This window comes from Strongyloides ratti, scaffold srae_chrx_scaffold0000002, assembly GCF_001040885.1.
Source record: "Strongyloides ratti genome assembly S_ratti_ED321, scaffold srae_chrx_scaffold0000002".
NCBI classification, from domain to species: domain Eukaryota; kingdom Metazoa; phylum Nematoda; class Chromadorea; order Rhabditida; family Strongyloididae; genus Strongyloides; species Strongyloides ratti.
Window position 1 is genome coordinate 1,862,531 of NW_020171510.1, and position 17,032 is coordinate 1,879,562.

The 17,032-nt window shown below is 20.8% G+C and overlaps 4 protein-coding genes across 4 annotated transcripts; 1 reads left to right on the forward strand and 3 right to left on the reverse strand.

Moving 5' to 3' along the window:
• Positions 1 to 444: 444 nt before the first annotated feature.
• SRAE_X000140000 (Hypothetical protein) lies at positions 445 to 765 on the reverse strand (the record flags this gene model as incomplete). Its single annotated transcript, XM_024648519.1, has 1 exon — positions 445 to 765. One exon carries the CDS (start codon positions 763 to 765, stop codon positions 445 to 447), a length of 321 nt encoding a protein of 106 aa, XP_024498865.1.
• A 5,608-nt stretch (positions 766 to 6,373) lies between these two features.
• SRAE_X000140100 (Hypothetical protein) lies at positions 6,374 to 8,086 on the forward strand (the record flags this gene model as incomplete). The annotated part of the gene is made up of 4 exons (XM_024648530.1): positions 6,374 to 6,417; positions 6,454 to 6,809; positions 6,855 to 7,089; positions 7,366 to 8,086. 4 exons carry the CDS (start codon positions 6,374 to 6,376, stop codon positions 8,084 to 8,086), a joined length of 1,356 nt encoding a protein of 451 aa, XP_024498866.1.
• Positions 8,087 to 8,269: 183 nt separating this feature from the next.
• SRAE_X000140200 (Hypothetical protein) lies at positions 8,270 to 9,274 on the reverse strand (the record flags this gene model as incomplete). The annotated part of the gene is made up of 2 exons (XM_024648541.1): positions 8,270 to 8,786; positions 9,063 to 9,274. 2 exons carry the CDS (start codon positions 9,272 to 9,274, stop codon positions 8,270 to 8,272), a joined length of 729 nt encoding a protein of 242 aa, XP_024498867.1.
• Positions 9,275 to 11,560: 2,286 nt separating this feature from the next.
• On the reverse strand, positions 11,561 to 11,945 carry SRAE_X000140300 (Hypothetical protein; the record flags this gene model as incomplete). The annotated part of the gene is made up of 2 exons (XM_024648552.1): positions 11,561 to 11,755; positions 11,796 to 11,945. The coding sequence occupies 2 exons, from the start codon at positions 11,943 to 11,945 to the stop codon at positions 11,561 to 11,563; spliced, it is 345 nt and encodes a 114-aa protein (XP_024498868.1).
• Between the last annotated feature and the right edge of the window lie 5,087 nt (positions 11,946 to 17,032).

Here is a 17,032-nt window from a genome sequence, read left to right on the forward strand (position 1 = left end):
AATATATTTATTTGTGAAAAACATGCTGAAAAATAGTCCTATTAGTCATTTTCAGTTAAAATATCTGGGAAAATCTAGCGTCAACAAAGCTTCGTTTGTCTTAAAATTTTTTATAATTTTTTTTTTATTTTCACAAGTGATACCTCATAAAATATGTGTTTTATATAAATTAAAATTTTTTTCAAGATTAATAAGTTGATTAACTTTATTTTCAATTAAAATGTTCTTTTCGGAGCATTTGTTTTTAAAGTAAATATTTTTTTTATTGAAATTATTTTCTCTTTCTTCGCATCTTATGAATTTTAAATCATGATCATAACTTCAAAAGTTTTTAACGTATTTCTATTTAAAACATGTAAGTAGCAGTGGTCAACAATACTAGATTATTCTTAAACATTAATTTTGTAATTTTACTTTGAATAAGATATATCTAGATGAATCATATTAATCCATTTTTTTAATATCTTTTGTCGTAGCATCATTTATTACTAGTTCATTTATATAAATGTCAAATATTTTTAATGAATCCATCAAATTTCCATAAAAGTAGTCTACATAAACTTTTGCTTTATTTCTAATTGTTGTACACGCTGAAAGAACTTTTCTCATAGTGCTTTCACTAGGAACCATTTCTTTTTTTATTTCATTACAGTATTGTAAATACATTTTTATAATTGCAGTATCTAAAACATCTCTTATTGCTAAAGCAATTTTTTCCTTTGTTTTGTTTTTTTCAATTAATTTCATTTCTTTCCATGGTACCATAGTTGTTATTAAAGGTGTGGAAATAAAGGAAACGAAATCATTAATGGATTTCTTATCATAACGTTCCACATGTTTTCTTTTTTTCGAATCATATGCTCCAGAAAATAAATATTTGCTTTGTGTATAAATGTATCTTAATATGTCATTAATTTATTGTAACACATGATTATAAGGTAAGCAATTTGATATGATTCCAAGTACACCAAGTTATTCTAATTTATTTTCAGCTTTATTGTATTGGTTAATGATTTTGTTTATTATTTTAAAAGTTTTTTCAGCTTTGATTTAAAAATTTTTATCCTTTAATATACTTCTACAGGTGTCTATAATAAGTTGTTTGCTATCATCTACCATTACATTAGAAATTGCTTCAATAATGCATTTTAAATTTTAAATTTTTCTATTGTAATTTCTATGTGACATCTATTGTACAAAAAATTTTTCAGAGATTGATTTATTTTTTAATTTTAAAAATGAGGTTGGAATTTTAATAACATCATCAAATTCCACACTATCTAAAGTGGTAAAGTTATAAGATTAAACAATGAGTCTAATTAGAATGGAATAACAGAAGAATATAATAAACTATTTTTTGCTTCTTCTTCCATTTTCCAATGTCTATCACAAATATCTATAAAAAAAAATAGTAAATAAAGTACGTTTCTTATTATTTTGCTTACAATGACCTGGGTGCAACAATATTTTATGTAATTTTAAAATTTTTTTACACATGTTAGAATTCATTCGTTTAGTTTCTCTTCTTTCTTTATCGAATTCATGAGAACCAAAAGTATTTAATGGAATAATACAACGAAAAAAAATTCTTTTTTTACATCATCATAACTTCCTTTATTATAAACATTTAAATGTTCTTTAACATGATTTTCGCGTACAAACATTTTTTTTAATAATCTGAAATTTCTTTGTTTCGTTCAATGTCAAAATTTAATTCACTTATTTATATTAACAAATATACTTTATTTTATGCTTCCAAAAATTATTAACTTTTGCTATTGTATCTAGTTTTTGGAAACTACAAAAATAATCTATATACTAAAAAATAAATTACCTATGCAATTTATTTTTTCTTTTAACAATAAATTAAAACCATTGAAGCATTAAAATTGGCTTGAACCATTTTCAAGTGGTGATAAGCGTTGAACATTAAAATAACATTCTATTTTAATATAAAGAATGTTACAAAATTTTTAAAATAAATTTTAACACCATGAAATGATATTTTATATGAAGGATGTTTATATTTTTATATACTTTTTATAAACTATCATTTTTTTAATTTATCAGATTTTTATAATAATAATTTAAAATATATATTTTTATCTCAGATAAAATTGACACATTACTTGACAAAGATAAACATTTTCTAATAAAATTTTATTTTATATTTATAAACAACACAATTTCATATTTTTTATATCGCATTTCTGAAATATTATAGTTTTAAAAGTTATCTTGATTATTTATTTTACATTTTTTTTTACAAAATAACTAAATATTTAGCTTTATTATCAAGTTAAATAATAAACTTTTTTAAATAGTTTAATGTTTAAATTATTTTATCAAAAAAAAAATATTTATTCATTACATCTTTTTTCTCATTTTTAAAATAAAGTATCAAAGTACATACTAAATCTTAAAGTAACAGAATATTATATAAAATCATATCTTTTAATTTGTTTAATTTTAATCTTAAATAAAATATTTATTGATTTTAAATGCTTTTATAATTAGTTTTATAATTTTAATAAACAATTTGTTTATATAGTAAAATTTTATAAAGTTTAAGATGTACGCAAAACCAGAAATATTACTGGACTATATTCCTTAGCAATATTTAATACTCTTATAAGTCCAAGTATATTATAACATCTTTTATTACACAATATCAATCACAATATAATAGTTAAAATGCTTCACTCGTGGGCTTACGTGATAGTTTAAGTTTAATCAGAGATTTCTATCGTTAAAAATATTCTACCGTGGCCACAAAGAATACAAAAAGATTATCCTTTAGATAAAATATATAAAACCTATAATAAGTAAAATTATTCATACAATAAAAATTATAAAAGACTAAGTAATCAAAGAAATAAGAAATGACTAAAATTGTCAAATCTTTACTTTTTATATACTAAAGTTATCATCTTATTTTACTTCTAGTCCTAATATATCATCATTTCTTACTATATAAGCAAATACGACATAGAAAAAAAAAGTTAAATATTATTTTATTGGTTACTGATATTTAAACATTGTTAATAAAGAATAATCATTTTTAGAAAAAATTTATGTGAAACACTTTTTTTTAAAGATTAATTTTATAAATAATTAACAATGAAATATTTCAATGCTAAATTTTTTTCATATGAAAATTAAGAAAATACAAGTGTTATTATTAAAAAATGTTTTTTATGTAATTTTTTTTATAAAAAATCATAAAAGGTAATAATTTGTCAGGGATTAACAAAAATAATGAATTCATTTTTTTTATTTCTAAAAATGAGAAATCTGTAATTTTTTTAATTTTCAGACTCAAATTTATTCTTTAAAGAAATAAATTTATAATTTTAAATACCTAGTTTAAAAGATCATAAAAGATGGTGAAAAATGATGTATATAATGTCGTATTTTCATACACATATCAATGAGATACAATCAAAAAATCTAAAAAAATACACTTTAAAATTTAAAAATAAGAATGTTTCACTGATAAACGCGATAATGCTATAAAGATAAAATTCAACTCTAAATTATTTCTCATCAAGGTAAATAATTTATGAATATAAAAATAGGATATTACAAAATTGCTTGTTCAGTGTTGTTCCAATTTCTCAAGCAACGTCTTTAAATTTATATTTAAACGACTGTAAGAATTACTTTGTAAAATGAAAGGTCATTTTCTTTTTTTTAATTGATTATCTAATATACGTAGTGTTAAAATAAATTTACCATAAAAAACATCATAATTAAAATATCTTAAATATTGTTTAAAAATATTTTTTTAAAGTATTGTTGATTATCATAAAAATTTATCAATTCTTGTAATTAATTGTTTGTCATTTTAAATAAAATTATTAAATTTTCCCTTTTTACAATATTTCATTTTTATTCTTTCTCTATAAAAAAAGTATGCTTTGCAAAGTTTACAAATATTACTATCAAAAATACTTCCAAATTAATATTTTTTTGAAACCAAGATTTTTATAAGTTGAAAGTTTATTTATATTAATAATAACATTTTTATCTAGCGATGTATCAGAAATTTGTTTGTTAAGTGGTTACATATTTTTGTTATAAACATAATTTATATTTAAATCAATTATATTTTAATTAGATTGTAAAATATCTTTTTTTATTTTTTTTTCTCATAAATTAAAGGTTTGTTTTATTAATCTAACTTTATTTTTTTGACCAGCATTTGTAACTTGTGAAATTTTGTAAGAAATTTTATTTTTTATAATTTCAAGATATAATTGTGATTATAAATTGTCAAACATTTATCATCAGCACTAGTTTTTTCAATAGAAAAATTATCTTTGTCATTTTCAATATCTTTTTCACTGAAAAAATGATTTAGCATATTTTTATGTATATCATTACAAAAAAGTATTATAATCAAAAACATCTTTATTATTTTCATATTCTTCTAATAATCGTTATGTTGGAAAAAATTTTTTAATGATTTTATAATGTGATTCAGTGTAATATAAAATAACTAAAAGCCAACATACAATGTTTTCCAATAATATTTGATAACTTCTCCACCATCTGTTGAATATTGTTTTATTTGTATGAAGAAAAATAAGAAATCTTATTTTATGAAAAAATTCTTGTAAACTTATATCAATTTCTTCTTTTTAATTTGATTCAGTAACAAAATTATTTTAACAATTTAATCTATTTATGTGGTAAGCAAAAGAATCTAAACTAAGTTTTATTAAAATCCGTTTATTAGTTTGAATATTTCTTTCGTTATCAACCAAATTTTTCATAAAATTGAAAACATTTTTTCTTGCCAAAAAATGTCTATTACAATAATCATATGTCATTTTCTTTAAACAAATAAATACACAATGATTCTTATTTTTTATATCTTTATATATGTCATATATAAATAACAAAAAAAACAGCTGAAAGTCAATGTAACTATTAATTTAATTTAAATTGTAAAAAATAATGTGTTGAATGTATTTTGATAATTGAAATTAACAATTTCATGTTGATTTATTGTTTCATTGGATGATTGTGATATAAAAGGCGAGTTTTCTATAAATTCTAACATTTTTAAAACACTTGAGAAACTCGAGCAACTCGGGACAAGCATTTATGCAATGTCCCAATTTTTTATGCCTAAATTATGCATCTAGGTGAAGTATAATCTGAGATAAAATTTTAGTCTCATAGCTCTACCGTGAGCGGCGCTGGAGCTATTTGTTTGCGAGTGCAATTTTTTAGTTTTTTAATTGTATCTCATTGATATGCCTATGAAAATATGACTTTATTTACTTCATTTTTCACCATTTTTCATGATCTTTTCAACTAGCTACATAGATTTTAAAAATGTTTCAATATAAAAAAATTTTTGTCTGAAAGTCATCAAAATTGAAGACCCCTTGTTTTGGAAATATCAAAAATGAATTCAGCGTCTTTGAAAATCTCTAGATACATTTGTACCATATTTGGATTTCCATGGAAAATAAAGTTATTTATAAAAAAGTTTTTGATAATAACACACGTATATGCTTATTTTTTATGTAAAAAAAAAACTTTTTAGCATTGTAATAATTTTTATTTTGGATTATTTATAAGGTTTATCTTAAAAAAAACATTTTATAATAATTTTTTTTAAAAAATAAATTTTTAGTTACAATGATTAAAAATCAGTAACCAATAAAAAAATATTTTGAAATGCTTAATAAATATATAAGTTATTTTCACTTATTTTACTTTTTTTTATTTTATCTTAATTGTTATAAAAACAAAGTGTTGATCAAAATTACAAAAATATTTAGAAAAGCATTTTTAATCGTTAAATATATCATTAATATTTATATAAAGCAAATTAAAAGATATTATTGTTTATAATATTTTGTTACTTTAACAGTTATGATGTACTTTGATACTTTACTTTTAAAAACATATTAAGATGTAATGAATAAATATTTTATTTTTTAACATAATAATAAAACTAAATATTTAGTCATTTTGTAAAAAAAATGATCTAGATAATTTTTAAAACTTTAATATTTAAAATATGCGATATAAATAAAAATATTAAATGGCGTCGTTTATAAATATCAAATAAAAGTTTATTAGAAAATGTTTATCTTTGTTAAGTAATGTGTCAATTTTATCTGAGATAAAAATATATATTTTAAATTATTATTATAAAAAACTGATAAATTAAAAAAATGATAGTTTATAAAAACATATAAAAATATAAACATCCTTCATATAAAATATCATTGCTTGGTGTTAAAATTTATTTTAAAAATTTTGCAACATTTTTTCCATCAAAGTAGAATGTTATTTTAATATTCAACGCTTATCACCATTCGAAAATGGTTCAAGACAATTATGTGCATCAATGGTTTCAATTGATTGCCAAAAAAGAAATAATAAATTACATAGGTAACTTATTTTTTAATATATAAATTATTTTTTTAGTTTACAAAAAATAGAAACATTTGCAAAAGTTAATGATTTGTTTGGAGCACATAATAAAGTAGATTGGCTGATGCAAAGAGGTGAAGGAAATTTTGACATTGATTGGAGCAAAGAAACTCCAGAAAATTTAAAAAAATTATTTGTTTGCGAAAATCATGTTAAAGAACTTCTTACTGATTATGATAAAAGAAGTTATGGGCATGTAAAAAAAGAATCTGTTTTTCGTTGTACCATTCCAATAAATACTTTTAATCCTCATAAATTTGATAAAGGAAGAAGAGTAACTAAACGTATGAATTCTAACATGTGTAAAAAAATTTTAAAATTACATAAAATATTGTTACATCCAGGTCATTGTAAGCAATATAATTAAATTGTAATTTATAATTATCTTTTTGTAGATATTTGTGATGGACACTGGAAAATGTTTGAAGAGATGGAAGAAGAAGCAATGAATATTTCATTAAATTTTTCTGTCATGCCATCACAGTTAGATATATCGTTTAATCTCACAACTCTTACTACTTCAGATGATGTAGAGATTGAAAATGCTGTCAAAATAATAGCATTACGACTAGAATTAAAAGGAACATTAAATTCTGGAAAATTTAGTAAACAAGAGATGCCATATCGAACGTACAATAGAAAAATACAAAATTTTAAATGCATTATTGAAGCAATTTCTAATGTAATGGTAGATGATAGCAAACAACTTATTATAGACACCTGTAGAAGTATATTAAAGGATAAAAATTTTTAAATCAAAGCTGAAAAAACTTTTAAAATAATAAACAAAATCATTAACCAATACAATAAAGCTGAAAATAAATTAGAATAACTTGGTGTACTTGGAATCATATCAAATTGCTTACCTTATAATCATGTGTTACAATAAATTAATGACATATTAAGATACATTTATACACAAAGCAAATATTTATTTTCTGGAGCATATGATTCGAAAAAAAGAAAACATGTGGAACGTTATGATAAGAAATCCATTAATGATTTCGTTTCCTTTATTTCCACACCTTTAATAACAACTATGGTACCATGGAAAGAAATGAAATTAATTGGAAAAAACCAAACAAAAGAAAAAATTGCTTTACCAATAAGAGATGTTTCAGATACTGCAATTATAAAAATGTATTTACAATACTGTAGTGAAATAAAAAAAGAAACGGTTCCTAGTGAAAGCACTATGAGAAAAGTTCTTTCAGCGTGTACAACAATTAGAAATAAAGCAAAAGTTTGTGTAGACTACTTTTATGGAAATTTGATGGATTCATTAAAAATGTTTGACATTTATTTAGATGAATTAATAAAGAATGATGTATTGGCAAAAAATTTAAAAAAAAATTGGATTAATAGGATTGATTTTGCCATATCTTATTTAAAGTCAGACTACAAAATAAATGTTAAAGAACAATTTTGTGTTGCTGATCACTGCTTTTCCCATGCTTTAAATAGAAGTACGTTAAAAAATTATTGTAGTCATAATCATGATTTCAAGTACAACGCTTCATTTGGCTTAAGATTTTTTATAATTTCATTTTTTGTATTTTCACAAGCGACACCTCATAAAATATGTGTTTTATATAAATTAAAATTTTTTTCAAGATTAATAAGTTGATTAACTTTATTTTCAATTAAAATGTTCTTTTCGGAGCGTTTGTTTTTAAAGTAAATATTTTTTTATTGAAATTATTTTCTCTTTCTTCGCATCTTATGAATTTTGAATCATGACCATAACTTCAATAGTTTTTAACGTATTTTTATTTAAAGCATGGGAGAAGCAGTGGTCAACAATACTAGATTATTCTTTAACATTAATTTTGTAGTCTGACTTTAAATAAGATATGGCAAAATCAATCCTATTAATCCAATTTTTTTTTAAATTTTTTGCCAATACATCATTCTTTATTAATTCATCTAAATAAATGTCAAACATTTTTAATGAATCCATCAAATTTCCATAAAAGTAGTCTACACAAACTTTTGCTTTATTTCTAATTGTTGTACACGCTGAAAGAACTTTTCTCATAGTGCTTTCACTAGGAACCGTTTCTTTTTTTATTTCACTACAGTATTGTAAATACATTTTTATAATTGCAGTATCTGAAACATCTCTTATTGGTAAAGCAATTTTTTCTTTTGTTTGGTTTTTTCCAATTAATTTCATTTCTTTCCATGGTACCATAGTTGTTATTAAAGGTGTGGAAATAAAGGAAACGAAATCATTAATGGATTTCTTATCATAACGTTCCACATGTTTTCTTTTTTTCGAATCATATGCTCCAGAAAATAAATATTTGCTTTGTGTATAAATGTATCTTAATATGTCATTAATTTATTGTAACACATGATTAAAAGGTAAGCAATTTGATATGATTCCAAGTACACCAAGTTATTCTAATTTATTTTCAGCTTTATTGTATTGGTTAATGATTTTGTTTATTATTTTAAAAGTTTTTTCAGCTTTGATTTAAAAATTTTTATCCTTTAATATACTTCTACAGGTGTCTATAATAAGTTGTTTGCTATCATCTACCATTACATTAGAAATTGCTTCAATAATGCATTTAAAATTTTGTATTTTTCTATTGTACGTTCGATATGGCATCTCTTGTTTACTAAATTTTCCAGAATTTAATGTTCCTTTTAATTCTAGTCGTAATGCTATTATTTTGACAGCATTTTCAATCTCTACATCATCTGAAGTAGTAAGAGTTGTGAGATTAAACGATGTATCTAACTGTGATGGCATGACAGAAAAATTTAATGAAATATTCATTGCTTCTTCTTCCATCTCTTCAAACATTTTCCAGTGTCCATCACAAATATCCACAAAAAGATAATTATAAATTACAATTTAATTATATTGCTTACAATGACCTGGATGTAACAATATTTTATGTAATTTTAAAATTTTTTTACACATGTTAGAATTCATACGTTTAGTTTCCCTTCTTTCTTTATCAAATTTATGAGAACCAAAAGTATTTAATGGAATAATACAACGAAAAAAAATTCTTTTTTTACATCATCATAACTTTGTTTATTATAAACATTTAAATGTTCTTTAACATGATTTTCGCGTACAAACATTTTTTTTAATAATCTGAAATTTCTTTGTTTCAATTAATGTCAAAATTTCCTTCATTTCTTTGTGTTAACAAGTCTACTTTATTTTATGCTTCAAAAAATCATTAACTTTTGCTATTGTTTCTATTTTTTGGAAACTAAAAAAATAATCTATATACTAAAAAAATAAGTTACCTATGTAATTTATTATTTTTTTTTTAGCAATCAATTGAAACCATTGATGCACATAATTGTCTTGCACCATTTTCAAATGGTGATAAGCGTTGAACATTAAAAAAACATTCTATTTTTATAGAAAGAATATATCAAAATTTTTAAAATAAATTTTAACACCAAGTTATGATATTTTATATGAAGGATGTTTATATTTTTATATACTTTTTATAAACTATCATTTTTTAAATTTATCAATTTTTTATATCAATAGTTTAAAATAAATATTTATATCTCAGATAAAATTGACACATTTTTTAACAAAGATAAACATTTTCTAATAAACTTTTATTTGATATTTATAAACGATACCATTTAATATTTTTATTTATATCGCATATTTTAAATATTAAAGTTTTAAAAATTATCTAGATCATTTTTTTTTACAAAATGGCTAAATATTTAGTTTTATTATCAAGTTAAAAATAAAATTTTAAAATAGTTTAATGTTTAAATTATTTTATCAAAAAAAATTATTTATTCATTACATCTTAATATGTTTTTAAAAGTAAAGTATCAAAGTACATCATAACTGTTAAAGTAACAAAATATTATAAACAATAATATCTTTTAATTTGCTTTATATAAATATTAATGATATATTTAACGATTAAAAATGCTTTTCTAAATATTTTTGTAATTTTGATCAACACTTTGTTTTTATAACAATTAAGATAAAATAAAAAAAAGTAAAATAAGTGAAAATAACTTATATATTTATTAAGCATTTCAAAATATTTTTTTATTGGTTACTGATTTTTAATCATTGTAACTAAAAATTTATTTTTTAAAAAAAATTATTATAAAATGTTTTTTTTAAGATAAACCTTATAAATAATCCAAAATAAAAATTATTACAATGCTAAAAAGTTTTTTTTTATATAAAAAATAAGCATATACGTGTGTTATTATCAAAAACTTTTTTATAAATAACTTTATTTTCCATGGAAATCCAAATATGGTACAAATGTATCTAGAGATTTTCAAAGACGCTGAATTCATTTTTGATATTTCCAAAACAAGGGGTCTTCAATTTTGATGACTTTCAGACAAAAATTTTTTTATATTGAAACATTTTTAAAATCTATGTAGCTAGTTGAAAAGATCATGAAAAATGGTGAAAAATGAAGTAAATAAAGTCATATTTTCATAGGCATATCAATGAGATACAATTAAAAAACTAAAAAATTGCACTCGCAAACAAATAGCTCCAGCGCCGCTCACGGTAGAGCTATGAGACTAAAATTTTACCTCAGGTTATACTTCACCTAGGTGCATAATTTAAGCATAAAAAATTGGGAATTGCAAAAATGCTTGTCCCATATTAAAAAAATTGCTCGATTTTCTCAATAAAGTGTTTTATATAACTTACCAGTTATATTATTTTTTTTTTCTAATAAATATTTTCAGTTTATTAAAAATCATTATTATTTTATACTTATTAATTAGTGATTTTTAAGAAAGTGTTGTAAAAAGCATACTCTGTTTATTCAATTATTGATATTTATAACTTTTAATTACATGAAAGTGAGTGACTTTTTTTATTGTAATTGCAATTTTTTTTTCTTTGAACAAAAGATTTTGATAATAACAGTTTGAAGGGGATCTAAGGTAAAGCAAAATTCATTAACAATTAAATTAATATTTTTTTAGACTAAAATTAAGCAAAAAACATTTGTAATAGTGCAATTTTAAAAATATTATTTAATTTTTTTATTTAACTAGAAATAATCATTTATAAAAATAAAAAAAAAATTCTATGAGAATTATAAAACGTATGCATTTAGAGTTATCCTAAAAGCATTAATCCAAAAAGCTTCTTCATTAAAAATACTAAAATGGAACTTTTGGGTTTTTTTGTTATTTCATTGGTTTTAGTGCTTATTTCTTTTTTAACAACTTTTTTTGTACCATCGATTTTCTTTAAAATATCTTTAATGGTTGGAGCTGAAGGAGCTTTAGCTTTAAGATTTTCAATTGTATCCTAAAAAAAATTAGTTTTTTTTATTAAATTATTTCCTTACTTTTATTTTTTTTGGTTCATTTTTCAATAAATTGGCAAAATCCCCTAAAAATTCAAGTTTTCCTGTACCATTTCCACTTTTTCCGACTTTAGCAAGTTCTTTTAATCCTAATTTAGCAATAATTTTAAGGAAATCCATATAAGCACCCATACCTCCTTCTTTTTCGTCCTTATTGGTACAATTAATGATGACGAAGAATAAAGCAAATAAAGCAAAGGAAATATATTTCATTTTAAAATGATATATTATAATAAAAAAATTTTTTATTATATATTATTTTTTTGGTGACACAGGTTTTCAAAATATTTAAATTAATATGTCAATAATAAATAATTGTTTTAAATTTATTAATAAATCTAAATAATAAATATTTATTATCATATAATGTTACTATTAATATTTAAAAATTTACTTTGAGAAATTTTAAATTATTTATTTTAAGAAATAAAATATATTTTAATGTTATTTTTTAAACAAAAAAACGCTCATTTTTTTTGTTTCTTTTAGATTATTTTTACTACAAATGAAAAAATACCAAAATAATTTTTCAAATTTTTTACTAATTTACAAAATTTTTCATTTTATGCTCAAAAAATATATAGTACTATTTTTATGCTTATAGTTTAAAGCCATAGCATCGTTTCATAAAAAAGTGATATTTTAAGATACAAAATTTTTGAATTCATAAAAAATAAAGAGTTAATAATGATTTTTTGCTTCTACTAAATTGATCAAAAATGAGCGTTTTTTTTTTATATATAAAAGTAATTAAACATATTTTTGATAATATATATGTTGTTACTGATATATTTTTCTTTTTATGTTTTTTAAAATTAATTATAATATAAAATAGCTTCGAAATTTTTATTTTTTAAATGAAACCCAACACATTTGTTAGATATTTGTAGAAAATTTATTATATTGTTATTATGTCATTTATGTTGTCTATCTAAAAAAAATATTATTAATTAATTTCTAATTTGTTAAAAAGTTAGTACCTTACATCAGTTTACATGGAAATTACATCCACTAATCATATAAATGTTTCACTGTAATATTTTTATCTTAAAAGAATGGGAAAGCAATTATAACGTAATATTGTACATTTGCATTAGTTAATATGACTTTGAAAATCAGTTTTTTATTCGTTTTCTTATATTCTTTTAATGAAATTCTTATTTACAACTTCAATTAAGTTTAATCAACAAACTTAATTTTTTTGTTAAAATTTAACTGTCGTTATCTTAGTTTAATAAAAACTTACTAAGTTATTTTTTTGTAACAAGAAGTATTTTACTTTCAAAGGTAACTACGTTTTTCAAAAAAAAATTTTGCATTTTTAAAACCATAAAACCACTTTTTTAAAAAAAAATATACAAACAAATGCATTTTTAATTGTTATGATTGTAATATTTAGTAGTTTTCATATTATTTAATATATTTGATAAGCTTGTAATGCTTTTACGTTTTTTTCATTACCAGAAAGATGATTCTAGTCTTTTTAGAAATTTTTATATCTCTCTAAACGGATACGATATATAAGCAATTGGTAAAAATTACATCTGACGACTTAATTGTTTAAAATAATCTGTCTAATAACAAAGTTTGAAAGTATCGGTCGCAGAGATAATTGATTTTTTAATGAAGAATACATTCGAACGGTAATTAATACAATAAAAACTTGGATCATTATTGTTAGTGCCTTGTGTATTATTAGTAGTTATTTATTTTAAGATAAAGATAACAACATTTTATAAATGTTACAAAATTATTTATTTTATTTTTAGCTTACAATCAAGCTGAAGATTTAACAATTATAAATTTTGAAAAACAATTGTTTATACAGAAATTAAGCAATGGTTTGTTTAAGAAGTTTAATAGTACACGTACGAAACAAAGTAATTTAATTATCAATGTTCTCCTCAACAGTTAAAGGTAGAAAGTATTAATAAATAAAAGAATCTTTTTTCATATCAATTCACACAGCCACGATTCGCTTTGCTCTAAACAATTTTTTCATCTTTAACAAGAATATTTAATTTTTTGATACTGAAAGAATCTTTGTCGTATCTGATGTTCAAGATCGAGAATCATTGATTATGTATATTCGTACATTAATGAAACTGCATACAATAGTTTACCAAGTCAAGGCTTCTAGATTGTTAACAGCTTTTAAAAATCAATTTTCTGCTGATTTCACCTTTTTTTTACAAACAAGTGAACTAAGACTACTTGTCTTTTGGTAGTAACTGATGACAAATTTTATATTTAGAAACGATTTAATCAGAAGTTTATTACGTACTTGATTTTCAAGAATAGTAAACTTATTTTATCTTAAAACATTCGTTAATAGTTTCTCTAAATACAACATCAATTTAACAAAAATTTTTTAAACATTAAAAAAAACTTGATTAATGAATAAAGCAAATTGGTTAAAAAGTTTAATGTTCGGTCTTTAGTAAATAGCGCTACTGATGTAGTCTGACATGCACATGAAGTACACAAATTAACTGTGCAAACAGTTTGCTTCTAATTATTCTTTACAGTTTCTCAAGAATAAATTAGAATTACATTATAAACAATTATTAATGTTTACAAAAAAATTTCACAACTTTTTGTGTCAGAATAACATTATCTGCAAATTATATTGTTGCAACATGATGAATTTATAATTCGTACTCTGCGTTATAAATGAAAATAAAACAATTTTATATAAGGTTAGCAGTTTTTCTTTCAGCGCTTAAAATAATTAGAATTATAAAACTAAATTTTCCTCTTTTCATTTTAGAAGTAAAAATAAGCGGAACAAAAAACTACGTTTCCAGTAATCGTCTACATTTGATTTTTTAAAATACAAAATATTAAACAAAGAACCTGGCAATTCACTCGTACTTGCAATAATTTTTTTTTCTGCTACAGTACAGTTTTTAAATAATAGTTTAAATAAATAAAATAAAGTTAATATCAATAATAATTTTTATAGTAAAAAAAAGCCATTTTTAAACAAAAAGTATACTAAATAAGACAATAGTATAATTGCCTCTATAAAAGAAGCTTTATTAGTTACACAAAAAACTGTTAATAACAAGTCAGTCTTAATTGACTTCAACCATTTGATTATAAAATAAAATTCCATACACTTAAATTTTGTTTGTTTTTTTTTGTGTTTTTGAAACAGTAGTATTTGTGAAATTATTAGATAGATATGTTTATGGTCAGCAAAATATCATAACTTATATTTTTAATGTAATTTTTATTTTTTTGCTATGACACAATTAATCAATGCTATGTTGAATAAAAATTTGATTGTTCAATATATAAATAACAAGAATAAAGATATTTGATTACATGAACATTTTGACAAGCTTGAAAAAACCAAACTGACTAACGATTATGATTTTGATAGAAAGATACGAGCTATACATGATAGTCATATCACATAAGAAACTACTTATTATAAATTGATATTTCTACCATCATTGGATGGTAGTGTACTCAAGATCTTGCAAAATATCTATTAACTTTACAAATATTTGTATAACTAGTTGCTGAAAGTAATAAATAATATACAGTTTAGATAACAATCTATAAACGTACCTATTTTGACAGTGTAAAAAAATTATTCTGATTTGAAAAAAAATATACAAAAAGAACATAAAAAAACACTTGATGACAAAAATAATAATTGAAAATTTGTTAGTTATAGCTAAACTATTATCAAACACATATTTCTATAAAAAATTTATTAAACGTAAAAGGAATAAAAAATTAATTGACTTTTATATAAATCAAAGATTGTTTTCAATGTCTGAAATGATAAAAAAACTGCTTCAAAAAAAATAACAAAAGAATAAATTTTAACTTATTTGTTTATCAATTAATTATGAGTGTAATATTATTCAATGTTGTTCATGTTATTTATCTTTAAAAAGTTTGATTATTATGCATGTTATTTTAAAGTTAGTAAGTTCATAGCAACAAACATACTTTATTAAAATTTACTTTTTTTTATATAAAAAAACAATTTATTTTTTAACTAAATGCATAGTTTTCAGAATTTATGAATTTTAATAATTCTAACGGAAATATTCTATTTTGTTGGTGGGTAGTTTTTAACGTTGAAACCATAATTTTAAGTCAATTCAAACAAAATTTTCATTTTTTTTTAAAAAAATTCTATGCTTAATACTTATTATTAAATATAAAATTATCTTTTTTTTTTACGCTTAAATATGATAACTTTTATTTGCTTTACAACTTATACAAATAAAAAAAAATTACTAATTCCAGATCATATTAATTATCTTTGAATTAATATTTAATACTTAACACAATTGATTATTAATTATTATGATAGAAAATATATGTAAACTAAATTTTCTCACCTTAAATACTCTTTTGTCATTTAAACCGTATTGAATAATTAAAAATTTCTAAAATTTTTTAATTCCAATTAATTATAATTATTTTAAATTACTAGAAAGAAAGTAATTTAAAAATTATTTAATTATATTTTTTAATAACAAAAAAATTTAATTAACAATAAAAATGTTTTAAATTTTGGAAAACAAAACAAATACCAAAAATTTAGAAGCATTTATAAAACCTTACACTATCTAATAAACCTATATGACTACAAAAATTGGTAAAAAAAAATAATAGATAGATAGGAAATAAAAAATAGAAGTAATAAAAATAATGATAAAGTTTGAAAATTTATCTTTATTTACAAAGTCCTTAAATCATTATTATTTACAAAGTTGAATTTATTTTAACTTTATTAATAAAAAAATATTAACATAATTTTTGATCTATTTTAAAATAATATATTATTTCTGCAAGTTTTTGTTATCAATAACATAGTTTGATTTACAATACTTGCAAAAATTTTAACTCAATAACAAAATATATATTGTAAAAAAATAAAATTAAGATTTTTTAATAAATTATTTTTTAATATAGTTACAATATATTTTTAGATAATTAGAAATAAGAGTTATATCTATACTTGAATTTTAATTATTTTTGATTTTTGTGATCTTTTGTGAGCATTGACCCTATAGTAGTACAAGAATGAATTGTATTACGAACTATGGCACGTAGTACTATTATTATAAAACATATATACGTAAGAAATGTAGAAAATATTTCAGTGTTGAATTATTTAATGTTTTTATATGCGCGTTATATTAATTAATATTTTTTATTAATTTTTATTTTTTTTGTATTTTTATAAT